General features: G+C 34.1%; 1 protein-coding gene across 1 annotated transcript in view; it reads left to right on the top strand.

Moving 5' to 3' along the window:
- The window catches only part of LOC102544705 (low-density lipoprotein receptor-related protein 1B), a 316,032-nt gene that overhangs the window by 85,637 nt on the left and 216,340 nt on the right, over positions 1–14,055 (top strand). The window contains exons 13-16 of the mRNA XM_072962065.1: positions 1,237–1,365; positions 4,510–4,632; positions 8,069–8,209; positions 9,320–9,507. Coding sequence (XP_072818166.1) covers positions 1,237–1,365; positions 4,510–4,632; positions 8,069–8,209; positions 9,320–9,507 — 581 coding nt within the window. The remainder of the gene's footprint in view (positions 1–1,236; positions 1,366–4,509; positions 4,633–8,068; positions 8,210–9,319; positions 9,508–14,055) is intronic.

Raw genomic sequence — 14,055 nt, 5'->3', positions numbered from 1 at the left:
TTGAATAATTCTTACAAATTGTTTTTAGCATCTATTATGTGGGTAACGTCTGTTCACCAGAAAGTGAAATTAAGGAGAAGTTAGATTCGGAGGTCTTACTGATTCACTCAGCAAATATTTTATATATAAAGCAAACAAATAAGCCATTCAATAACGTCTAACTATACTGGGGGCTAGGGAAATATTGTGAGAAAGAATCATTTTCTAATTTTATATGATGACCCTATGCCTGTATAAGGAGAAGCAAAGAGAAACCACCCATGACCCTTTTAATTTACAGTCAAAGTCAACGAACTTTTTTTCCGGTATACATTTGAAAACAACATCATGCAACTAAAAGGACATTTAATCGATAGAGCAAATAAATAAAAAGTGGATTCTGTTTATTAAGTGTGTAAAAGCAAAGAGGACATGCATACATTTATACTTTTTGCTTGTTTTTTATTGAAGTGTAGTCAGTTACAATGTGTCAGTGTCTGGTTGGTGTACAGCATAATGTCCTAGTCATGAATATATATACATGTATTCATTTTCATATTCTTTTTCATTTAGGGTTAATACAAGATATTGAATATAGTGCTATACAGAAGAAATCTATTTTTTATCTATTTTAATATATAGTGCTTAACATTTGCAAATCTCATACATTTCTACTTTTTAACAAGACAAGGTGGGGAGTAACAATAATGACATTGGCTTAGGAATCAAGAGTTTTGGACTCTTAGCTCAACATGTGACTCCCTATGCAACCTCGGATTTCCTGCAAGCTTTTCAACTTCTCAGAGCCTCAGTTTCCTTTTCTGCGAAATGAGACTAATACTAGTTCTACCTTTTAGGGTGACTGTGAGGATTAAATGAGTTAATATGTTAGTGTATATTAAGCAATAAAAATTATTATTCTTATCCTCATAGGTCCCGTCCTTTTCATATTTTATCTCAGTTTATTCACAATTCTATAGCATTTCAATGCTTTGCTACATTTTGCAAGGAGAAAATATATATTTTTACAATTTTCTGCCATGTAGCTTTAAGAAATACAGTGCTTGCTGTTGGGAAGAAATGCACTGAGAGGAAACTGTCTATAGCAGAAGGATACTTCTTGATGATTCCAAGTAACTAGTTTCTTCCTCCTCAGTGGCTTTCTTCTGCTGCCCTTCTTGTCTATAGGGAATGATGGGCCTTTCCCAGTGCACGTGCTGTGAGGCTCTTAATGGCATTTTTTTCTGTGGGTTTCAGGTGCCGTCACTTGCGCGGCTGACATGTTCAGCTGCCAGGGCTCCCATGCCTGTGTGCCCCGACACTGGCTGTGTGACGGTGAAAGGGACTGTCCAAACGGAAGTGACGAGCTCTCCACAGCAGGCTGCGGTACGAACTCCCTTGGGGCTGTCTGTGAAAGAAAGTTGCTGCCAAGTCCTCAGACCTTTGCTTTTGTAGCGCTCACCGCGTCACCTTTTCCCTTGCTTTCCCAGTCTCTGGACTCTTAGGTAGTGTCGGAATTAATCAGGTGGGCTGTTGTCCTCACAGTAGCCCAGCAACCTCTGACCGCTGTTCAGAGTGCTTCCAACATGCACAGGGGGATTACTATGTTAAAATCGTTTTTGATATATGAGGATTTACCATTTCATTTCTGAGATAACGCAACTGCGTTTTGTATGTGTGAGTGTGGTCGGTTTGTTACTTTGTCTTTGGCATCTCCCCCTGCACCCCACATTCCCCTTGAAGGCTTTTAAAGTGCCTGTTGCAGATACTCTGTAAATGGCTGCTGTGACCTAAGTAACTGCTGACTGGAAGGTCAGTAAACACCTATTAGTCCTGCGGATAGGATGTTAACCCTTAGGTCATCTAAAGATAGTGCGGATGTAGCTGAATGAAGCTGGGGGATCAGAGGTACGGCTTTGGAGGCCAGACAGTTTGCTAAGTTTCTAACTCTGGGTCACCTCAGGAAATGCTCAGGGAATTACTCAGTAGTAAAAATTAAATTCCTTTGCGTCATCAGGAGAATGAAGAGACTGAATACTTGAAACCTGGTCCCAAGGTCACATAGGGGATCTGTTGAGCTGAGCAATTTATCAGAAACAGCGCTGTGAACTCTGCTCGTTGAAGTGCAATCTGCCAGTCATCTCTCCAGTGACCTGTCTTCAGGTCTTTTGTATTTGAAGCCATGATGTAATAGTGTATGTATGTGGGTGTGTGTATGTGGGGGACATTTATAGCAGAGAAGGAAAAAGAAAACTTTGAGGCAGGCTTATGTGCACAGACCTCATGCTATTGCAGAATAAATCACTTTGATCTTGAAACTGATAATCCGTGTCTGTAAAGGTCAATGGGGCCACTGAGGGCTACATAATAAAGGATTATGCATCAGTTCAGGGATCCAGATGGTCCCTGTATACTGTTGCTATTGTAGCAAGTAAATGCTCTGGGAGGCGTATTAACGCTTTAGAACCACTTGGGTGCGATTAAGTAAATTATGTTAAAATACAACAAATTGTACTCAAGTGACCTGAGAGCATTAATGCCAAATAAGCCTCCGTTGCTTAATGTTTTAAAGAATAATTCATGTATTAGAATGGGCATAATTCACTTGAGTTATATAAGCTGTCACATAGTTCAAAGTAAGAGTAGAGATTAGTAACTGAGTTTTACTTTGATAATAATGGGCAATTTTTAATGCTGCTCCTATGTGGCTTCCACATTGTTTTTGAAAATACATTTGTGGAAAATACATTATGCTTGATTGAATTCAAAGAATTCTTTTTGTTTCACAGGCTCATGTCTCTATTTCAGTCATTACGGACTTGAAAGCAGAGATTTCCTTCATGTAGTTGGGGGCAGTGTGAAGGTCGGGAGCTCATGGGCATGTAAAAGAATAATTATAATACCTTAAGTGTCAGAATGATGCATAGAAAAGATACTAGGTCATCGCAAAGAAATGTTGTGTTAGAAAGCCTAGAAGTCTCATAGAAGGATTTCAAGGAAAAGTAATAATATTATCTGACTCATGGAGGACAAAGAGAAGAAAGAGAAGTGTTCTAGGTAGAGGAAAGTGCCTATTAAGGCGTGAAGGGGAGAGACTGGAAGGCATCTAAATTTTTTCAAGTGCCCTTTACATGTCAGTTTTTTTGGTAGGTCTTTTATTTACATTATTGAATTCCCACAGGATCTCAGTGAAGTGCCTTTGGGGATCTGCCAAAAATCATTGTTGTATAGATGAGAATTGAAAGAACACCGAGGAATTTATTGAGTACCTAAAATGAGCTGATCTGCTTCATATACCTTATCTAGTTCTTGCAAGAAATTTAGCAGATAGATTTTATTATCCTCATTAAACAGATAAAGAAACAGATGCACCAAGGAGGTAAATAGCTTTCTTAGGATAAAATTATAAGTTGCAGAGCAACTTTTGGCAAAGCTTTCCTCTTTCCAATACACTGTAATAATATAGAGAAGATTCTATATTTTTTTCACTTAAAAATTAAGAATAATTGACCTACAATATTATGTTAGTTTTAGAGTATGCATATTGATTTGATACACGTATATCTTATTGCAAAATGGTTACTATAATAAGCTTAGTTAACATCCATCACAGGGCAGATTCTTAACATTCAAAATATCCCAAACCTTGAATCGTATCATAGCATTTATCCTTTACATGTAAGAAAAGGTGATTAAAAGCATTTAAATGATCAAACCTCTATGATGCTATGCATACACTATTAACGCTTATATCTTCTGTATGAGTTACTGTCTTTTGGACTATTTGCTGAAGTTTTATTGCATATTTTGATCAGCCATTTTTCCCACTGGTTAGGGCCATTGCTGGAGCACTACTTCCATGGATCAGTATTCCAAAAGGATCGATGCTCCATTTCATGGATTGATATTCCTAATTCGGTGTGGTTCTTATGGTTGGCCTCATCACATCATAGATCTTAACCTATTTTGACACCCCACTCTTGAAGTCATCCAGAAGTTTTATTTTCTTTTTAAAAGCAGTAACTTTCTCAGCCCATATGATTTCCTTTTCACTTCCATCATGAGCATTAGCACTTGGCCTTTTCAGGTCCATTTTTCACAAAGAAGCAAGGTTTTTATCACTTTGCTAGCATTACTACAGGCATGAGGAGAGAAAAAACCCAGCCACATTATCACAGTTGAGTGATTTTTTTTTTATCACATATGAACCTTTGAATTCATACTTCAGCAAACTTATAAATTGCTAAATGGCCTGAAATTTCAAGGTCATTCTAGAATTGTTGAAAGTATTAATGCTGAAACTTTGAAGTATATATATATTTATATTCATATAATACTACACATATTAATATATGTATATTAATAATAAATTCATCTGCTATATTAAATGTTGAACTAAATTTTCTGTTTTAAATAACCATGAATTATTGAGTGTATTGAGTATAAAAACATACGTTCCCCAAATTCCTAACATGGGAGAAGATAAAATAGGTGCGCATCTAACTTAATTTTTTGTGATGTCATTCTTAGCTCCCAATAATACGTGTGATGAAAATGCTTTCATGTGCCATAATAAAGTATGCATTCCCAAGCAGTTTGTTTGTGACCATGACGATGACTGCGGAGATGGCTCTGATGAGTCACTGCAGTGTGGTAAGTATATCTAAACCTTCTATGGAGAAGATTCTCCAGCTGAATAACAGTCTCTTAAATGACTCAAGAAATATATAAATAAATAACAAAAACAAATAAATATATTTCTTAATCTCACTAAGGACATGTAAATTCAGTGATACAGGCACACCACATGCAACCTCTTTAAACTCTACCACAATTACATACATATTTGGAAATTATGCCTGCTTCTTGTAGTGTGTCCTTATCAAGAACCACACTGGCAAATGTTTATAAAAATGTCTTTGGTTTTAAGTAAGTTTGAAGTTTTGTCCATTAAAGACAGCTTATGGCTGGCTAGTTCAGTCTTATAGCCAAATCAAGCACTGGGGTGAGGAAAACAAGAATACAATTTGCAGCTGTCAGAGAATCTCTATACTTAACATTTTTATTTGCTTTATCTTTTTACACGTGTATTTATTTGTTAAAATTTAACATGACAGCATGAAATTTATCTTGTCACATATATTTATTGAATTATCATATCTATATAATGTATATACAAACACATATATGAGTTTTGTGATAAAAATTAGTATATTAAAAAATTCCCTGTTGAAACTGAAATCTTATGTGAGCCTAGTATTTTTATAAAACATTTAAATGCATACACGAGTAAATGTAAAATGAAGAGCTATGAACTTCACATATACCCATGAAAGGCAGTAGATTTAGTTTCCCTCCTTTGCCTTCTCTGTGCGATATCTATAGCCTTGGTCTTTGACATGAATCTCTTTGAAATCAGTGGATATCAGTTTTTATGATCATTTCACCATTAAGTCATAGATTCAATGTGATATTTTAAAAGCTACATCGTAACTCAAGATGTAAATCTGAAGTAGAGTTATATCTGATTGAATATATTTCCTCTGCTTGACATTATACTTGGTTGATATGGAGATGAATGAGACAGGAATCCCACTAGAAGAAATTACACACAAACAGGAAAATCAGAAATACAATATGGAATAATAACATACATTGTGATGTGGGAATATGAATCACAGCATACAAAATCAGGGTGGAGAAAATAAATTCTTGAGACACTAAAGAAAAGACACAGGGAATGTTAGTCACAGGAAATCATATTTAGATGCTAGAGAGCATGACACAGTGGTTAAGAGCATGGACCCCGCAGCCGTACGGCCTGGTCCAAATCCTGACTCTGCTAGTTACTAGCTATGAAACCTTGGAGAATTACTTCACCTCTCTGTACCTCAATTTCCTCATCTGTAAAAAACATGTAACACCACTGCTTAGCTCTCAGGGCTGTTTAGAAAATTAAAGGAATTAATATTTATGAAGTGCTTAGAGCAGTTCCAGACACATAATAAATTCTATATATGTTTACAAAAACCTGTAATTTGATATGGCCAAGGAATAGCCATTAGTCTTCCGTAAGGTAAGTTGAATCTAGAAAGTTAAGTTGGAGCTAAAGTGTAAAAAAGTCTGAAATACAGTGTTACAGAATTTGTGTTCTTTTATCTCTCAGTGGGCAGCACGTATTTTGAAACAGGGGAATGTCACAGTCAGATTTATATTTTAGAAACATATTTTTCAGCAGAGTGGATGAAAGATTACCATGGGAGAGAGGTGCCATAAAGGGAAAATAAACTTGTTAGGAGGTTATTGCAATAGTTCTGATGATTAACGCTATGATTTCGAACTAGGGCAGAAATGGTGGAATGCAAGTGCAGAAAGGGTCAGAATTCATTTACAGTTAGAGATGGAGGATAAAGTAGAATTTCTAGCTTGGATGACTTGGAGGATGGTGTTGTTGTTAATGAGCTTTGGAATGAGGTTAAGGCGCAGTTTTGCTGGTGCAGAAAGAGAGAGATGTAATAAATAATTAATTTTGGACATTTTGAATATGAAGTGTTAATCAGATAATCACATGAAGCTATATAGTGAATGTTTGAAAATTGAATTCTAGAGTATGATCAGGACACATCATATTAACTTGGTGTCCATCAGCATGAGGGTGATATTCAAAATGTGACTAAGAATAGCCAACACTACAGAAAGAAAAAGGGGAAAACCATAGACTGAAGATTGAAATAAAGGCTTCCCCTGTAACATTTTAGGGAAGAACAGGAGAAAATTTTGTAAAGAATAAGGGAAAAAAAGGAACAGCAAGAGCAAAGTTAGAAAGAAGCCTGGAAGGATGGATTATGAATAGTGAGTCAGGAAGCTACCTCTGAGGTAGTGCGGACAACAGCACCATGTGCTGCAGAAAAGCGAAGCAGGTTGGAGTCAGAGACACCTGTACCAGTTGTCACTTGATATATGCTAGTTCTAAGAGGAGTTTCAGAAGGTAGATGTTGCAGAAATGAGACATTAATGAAGGAATGATGAACTGGAGGTGAGTAAGTGAAAGCAAGATTGAGCTGTACAAGGAAGAAGAGACGTGTTGTTAAGAGTTATGTGGGTGGATTTTTATTGTTATTGGGCCAGTTGAACGTATGTATTGGCTGAAGAGGAGGAACTAGTGAAAAAGGAGGGAGAGGGAAGAAATACTAGGGAAACTGGGGATATTTTAGAACTATTTAGTTTTGCCATGCAATATGATAAACATCACAAATAAATAACCATTATTGAATCATTTTTTATTAAAATTCTGTTCATTCTTTAAACCATAAAAATCTTACTTTCTCTCTTCAAAAGTAAAATATTTGCCCACATTTACCAGAAAGTTTATAATAGAAATGATTTTTTTTTAATTGTTAACAAACTTAGGCAAAGATCCAATCAAAAACTTCATAATATTCAAAATCAAATGAACTTTACTTACAAACAGGAGTAGGTATGAACATTAACAACTGATGGGTTGATACTGTGATTTGAATAAAGCTTTTGAATGCCTCTAAGAATCGATATATAGGGTAATCACAGTAGTTTTTGTGCTCATTGCTCTATAAATTGGTTTTTATTTTTTCTCATTTTAGCAGTCTTCACACTTTAAATGCTGCTTCCCAAACATAAACATGACATTATAGCTTCTGAAAATTGTCATTATAACCCAGAATCAGTTCATCCATATGTTTTAGTACTATACCTAAGCTTAGACTTGAAAATAATTTTGAACAGCTTTCATTTTTGTTTTCCATTCTAAGGGAAATCCTTAGGATATAGATAATACAGGAACAGAGATGGCATACTCAAGTGTTGCATTCTTGTTTCCTCATGTAGAAACAATAAGAATGCCTTGTCTGCAGCTTTGTTTTCTGTATCTTAATCCCACTTCCTAACCACAGATATTTCTTGTAAGTATAACTGTCCTAGAAAGACATGAGAAACATTTCGCATAAGAGGCATGGGTAACCCACATGGTTAATTAGGTTTAGTGTACATTATGAAATGAAGTTTTAATGAATATTTGTTATATGAATTCAAATGTCTGTTTCTTCGTCTCCAGGATACCGACAGTGCAACACAGAAGAATTTAGTTGTGCTGATGGACGCTGCCTTTTAAATTCTCAGTGGCAGTGTGATGGAGACTTTGACTGCCCAGACCACTCTGATGAAGCCCCTTTAAACCCAAAGTGCAAAAGTGCAGGTACAGAAAATATATACTACCATGCTTATTCCAAAATTTGTTATTTTTAAAGGCAAAACTGTGACTATAATTTTTCATCTCGTGTGGTATTCAATGAGAGGACATGCAGATAATTAAGCATGTGATGCTTCCACTGATACTGTTCAAGATCCTAGTAATCAACCTTGTTTTAGAGCTAAATTTTAGAAATTTAAGTGTGTGCCAAAAATTTGAACATTTGAGGCAATGAACCAGATGACTCCATCAATCTGCCCCTTTAAAAATGTAATATTTCTTAATATTTTAATTTTTTGTGCAGATAACTCCCCTTTATGGACTTACTTGAAAATTTAATTATTAAAGATGTTGAGATTTACTGAGATCAATATTATTCAAACTTAGGCAAAATTAAATAAATTGCGTATTGTTTGAACAGAAATATATACATAGCCAAACTTGGCTAATTTTTTTTACCTTACTATTCCAAAGATTGAATGCATAGTCAGTAAATTTTAGAATAAACCCAATTACTTTTTTTCACCTAGTTTCCATGTTAATAGGCTTTTATCATGTATGATAATGTTTAAAACCTGATGAGGTTATGCGTAGCTGCAAAACCCGAACTCCTTTCCATAGCTGTATTTGGAACAACTATTATTCATCACAAGTGTCTTCTTTATGCCTAGACTTAAAAATGTCAATGTTATATTTCTAGGAAAAAAAGAATTTAGGATATCTACCTATTCCAATTTCTTAATTTTTAGTGATATATAATTTCTCAGAGACCTGTGGCTTAAGGGAAATGTCAAGCTATCATTACATTTCTGAACTCATTCTTCACAGTATAGATGAAGACAGAAATACTCCATTAATTTTACTATAGATGCTTATTTTGATTGTTAATTTTCAGTGTAAAGCTAGATTTGCAGTAAGTGTTGAACATGAAATACAGTTTGCCCTTGATTTTCTTTATGTGTAAATATTACACTGAATATACAGTATTTTATATGTACAGACATTTATTATCATTTTCGACAGACAAGTTATCATATTTGTGAATCTTTTCAGCAATTGTAGTATAAAACAATGGCATGCCTTTTATGTTCCATTTGTTTTATTTTCTTTTTCCAGAACAGTCATGCAACAGTTCATTTTTTATGTGCAAAAATGGCAGGTGCATTCCCAGTGAAGGTCTTTGTGACAATAAGGATGACTGTGGCGATGACTCTGATGAAAGAAACTGCCATATAAATGAGTGTTTGAGTAAGAAATTCAGTGGATGTTCTCAAGATTGTCAGGACCTTCCAGTCAGTTACAAGGTAGGTACTCATCAAAAATAGAAAATTGTGTGATACATTCAAATTTGAGATAATAAAAACTATTTAGCCCAATGTGGCTGTAAAACTTAAAGTCATCATAGTATTGTTAGTTAAAACTATTTAAATGAAGAGTTCCTGTATAAGCAAATAATTATAGTGTGGTGTAAAAATTGTTAGAATATATTCATGAAGACAAAAAAATCCAAAGGTTTTTCAATAAATGCTGGACATAAAAAAGTAAGTAAAGAAAGACCAGTGTTTAGGAACGATACTGCTGCTAGTAGCTGCATAAGTATGTATGCCAATTCTCTTAAATTCTGAGTCATTTCTTCCCTCATTCTTCCTCTTACACATCTTTGAAATGAAGGGGGCTAATTGTTTGTTTACCACAACACTGGAGAATACAATATTTTTTTCACGTAAATAGGGAGAAAAAAAACAGAACACATGAATTATTAGGACTGAGTGCAGGTACACTAAAAATAAAATATGTCTAATATCCTAATTACTTTTTGTTGGTACTATTTTCCTGATGAGGGTGATTCACTGACAAATGTGATTGACAGAAATAGCTTTGGAAAACATCTCTGTTTCAGTATGTTGGAATGGAGGATGCATACAAACAAAATAATAAAGTGGTGCATTAGATTAAAATCGATTATGTATATGTGGAAAAACCTCAATGAGAGCAATTCAGTTGCAAATTAGTGTTTTTAACTGGACAGTAGCTCTGTATGAATCAGCGAAATGACATGGATCCTATAAAACACAGAGGCAGGCCGATGCCTGGTAAGAGCAGTACCGAGGTTAGAGTTCTGCACTGACCAGAATGCACTGGGGCTACTGTGCACTCTCATGGACGTGACACGTGTAAGAGGAACCTTGACAAATTGTCATGTGTCCACATTTGTGCAGCCAATGGCATAAGGGGTCTGGAGAAGACTTTTGGGAGAAGTTTTGCCTAAAGCAAAATGGTTGGTTAGCTGTATTTAAACATATGAAGTCCTGGAATAGGGAGCATACTTTGTCTGTGTTGTTTCAAACGTTGGAGTTAGAATATGGTTCAATAGAAAGCAGACTTTTCAAACATTGGAACTCTTCCCATTGGAATGAGCTGCCTCATTTCCCACCACCAAAAGTGTTTCAGTTGGATCTAAGTGGCTTTCTTGAAAAGATGCTAGATAAAAAAATGCGTATTACAAAGAAGCTTGACCACTTTCCCTGCCAGCCTTGACATTTGATGACAAGCCAGTTCTATACTATGGTAAATTCAGCCAAACATCCACTTTGCCATTTTTAATCTTTGAATTTCTGACACGATGATTAACTTACCTACATTGATCTGGATTTTACTGTATATGGATGTAACCTAAGAAGTACAGTAGTCATTTTCTCCTGTGTAAAAATAGAGAGCAAAAAATAAAATACCAAGAAAGTTATATTTCTAAAAAGTTTCCCCACCCAATACTGTATTAAGAATTGGTTAAACTTACAGACCTAAAGCACAAATGCACCGACTCACAAGTACTATATCACAGGTAGAAGAAGACGAGGCAGCTGAGCCAGGACAGCTCTAAATGAGATGAGTATGCATCAGATAAATCAGATAATTAATTTAAGCAGTAAATATTTTGAAACCTAATGAAGCAGAAAAAATATTATTGGCGATTTATGTACAATCAATAAAGAAAATTTTCCAGAAAATTTAGGGAATGTTATAGAATTATTAGAGGTAATAGTTAAAAATTCATCATATGTTATAAATAATAATCTATTTCTATCTTATAGCATATATATCTCTATCTTTCTATCTTCCTATCTGTCTGTCTAAAATTTAAATTTCTAAGTAGATATTTTTGTATTTATGCTGTGTGTATTTAAAACCTACCATAATACTCTGGGTGGTAAAAATCTAAAAATTACGGACTATCAAATGGGCACTTTTTGACATAACACCCAAAATGAGGTTTAATAGTTTTTAAATGCCTGCATGTAAGAAGTACTGACTGCCCAGAGATTCCATGTTTGGAAAACTACTTTTGATAGAAGTAGGTCTCATCTAGGAAGCTGTGTTAAATCATAATATTTAAAATTTTTATAACATTCCTCACACAGAAATAGTTCTTTATTGATACCTTTAGAAGATCAGCATTTACACTTTGACTTCTCTGAAGGACTCATAGAATGAAATAAGAATGCTAGTTAAAATAGATAAACTATTTAATTATTCAGAAAGTCTCTCTCTCTCTATGTATATATATATGATACCTGACAAAATTGATGTGAATAATGTTTCCAAATATATACACATGTCAAAACTAATGAGTAAAATAAAACATCTGGTGCGGGGAGCAAGACCAATTCAAAAATTGAAGGAGCTAAGACCAGAATCATAAATAAGAGATTTAAGCAAAGGTTCAAAGCAAATACTTTACATGTTGTGTTGATGTATATATTATATTTATGTTATATTTATACATATATACATATGATATGTTATATTTCTGACCATTTATAGGACATTGAGTAAAAAGCCTTAGGTACAACAAGATGCTTAATCTGTTTTAGGAAAAAAATGTTAGGTAAAGGCTATCCCTGTTTCAGGGAATGAGGGAAACTATCCAGTAACTTATTTCTCATGACAGTATCAGCAGAACATGACAAATCCCTCTCCAAATTCTGCAAAAAAATGAAAACTGCTTATAAAGGCCAAATTTAGACCTTCTGGACTGTGAACAATTTGCATGTTTGCTATAAAACAAATACAACAGATGTAACTATTCACAAGAGATAACATTTAACTAACATTTAACTAAAGCAAGAATTTTATGTTGGTGGGAAGGGTAACTCACTATGTGAAAATAAATGTACTTATGAGAGATGAAGAAGTTTTAATGTATGTATTAGAAATAAAATAGTCAATATTTTCCAAATATCATTTTAAAAGCTGCAAAGAATTGTTTCTGAGTGTAATAGGAAAAGTTTGGGTAGCTATATTTGTTTCTGGTAACTATATGTTCTTCTATAAAAATTAATATAAATCAGAACAATTTGAAATAGTCTTTGATTATAAGGGGAATTAACATTGAATATATATATATGTCTCATTTTCTTAAAAATTGTCTTTTTTAGTGAAAGTGAGAAAACTTTGTTATTTTCTATTTTATTTTCTATTAAATACAGATGAATCCTCTCACCTTTTGTCCTTTGAGGATGCAAATGATTATATTTTCTTCCATTCAACTTATGAAATTTAGGCTAGTAGAATTTCCCACAAATGCCTTTTAATTATTTGGAAGCAAAAAAATTTTTTGTTAAAAGAAAATTAATGGACTAGGGAGGAAATTATCCTTTAAAAAATCTTCTCTTTCGATAAATAATTAAAACTTACTGTAAATTGTAAACATCCTAATTTCATTTGTTTACAGAAATATACATTACCTTTGGGAACTTTTACCAATTCTACCTTCAAGTAATTAATTTTCCATAAATGAGTTTTTATCCAAGCCGACTATTTGATGTAGCAGTTCTATGTGCCTGACATTAGCCATTCAAAATGATTTTCAGAAACCCCATTTATTTCTTTGCATAATGTTCTTTGAGAGGAATTTAACACAGTCTATAAAATGTCCTCTCATCTGTCCTGAAGTTCTCCTTGAGTTCAGAACTACCGTGTCTTCCGTAGTGGGTCTTCCGGCTTCCAGATCACAGTTCTTTTCAGTGATACCTTTTGGTAGCCTATCAGTTTCTTTTTCTTAAATTTTATTTTTTAAAATTGTGGTAAAATATACAACATAAAGTTTACCATTTTAACCAATTTTAAGTGTACGCTCCAGTGACTTTTAGCTTTAAGCATCTGTCTCTCTTTCTTTTTTTTTTTTTTTCAGCCAAAGGATAAACACCCATTCCTCTGACTTCCTAAGTCAGGTGATAGGATGAGTCTTCCTAAGAAAAGTAATATTGTCATGGTGACAATGTGACAAGGAGAGTTTGCGAAATTAGGCTGTGGCTTTTGCTCAGAATTGCTGGCTTGTTAGTGGACTCTGGAGATTATAAAACACTCTTTATAATTGCTAAGGATTATTAGATAACTTTTGTTATAAATTGTTTAAGATAAAAGTGCTAAGAGCTAAAAGAGATTCGTTTCTTGTAAAATGACTTAGGAAAAGGTATTTATTTATCTTCTGAGCACTTTCAGGTGAAGTTGATGCTCCTTCCCGTTCATGTGATGAACAACTTTTTGTACTTAAAAATTTTACCCCTCAATTAATTATTTGCTGATCATTTAATAATAAAAACATATCTCTCTAATATTTTCCCAACAGATGCAAAGTCTCAAAGGTTTACTATGAATAATTTTTGAATACTAGTTTTCCTTAAAGATTTAGAGTTCCTTCTTAATTCACTATTTTAGTCAATAGTCACGAATTCCTATATTCAAAGCACAATAAATAGTCTTAGTAAAGGTTAATATGATCATAACCACCTGGCCAATTATAGGTTCTTATTGTATAAATATAATTCTCACATGCTACTTGGCAGGGATTG

This window comes from Vicugna pacos, chromosome 5, assembly GCF_048564905.1.
Source record: "Vicugna pacos chromosome 5, VicPac4, whole genome shotgun sequence".
NCBI classification, from domain to species: domain Eukaryota; kingdom Metazoa; phylum Chordata; class Mammalia; order Artiodactyla; family Camelidae; genus Vicugna; species Vicugna pacos.
The sequence above is the reverse complement of the archived record's forward strand: the minus strand, read 5'-3'. Positions and strand labels throughout refer to the sequence as shown.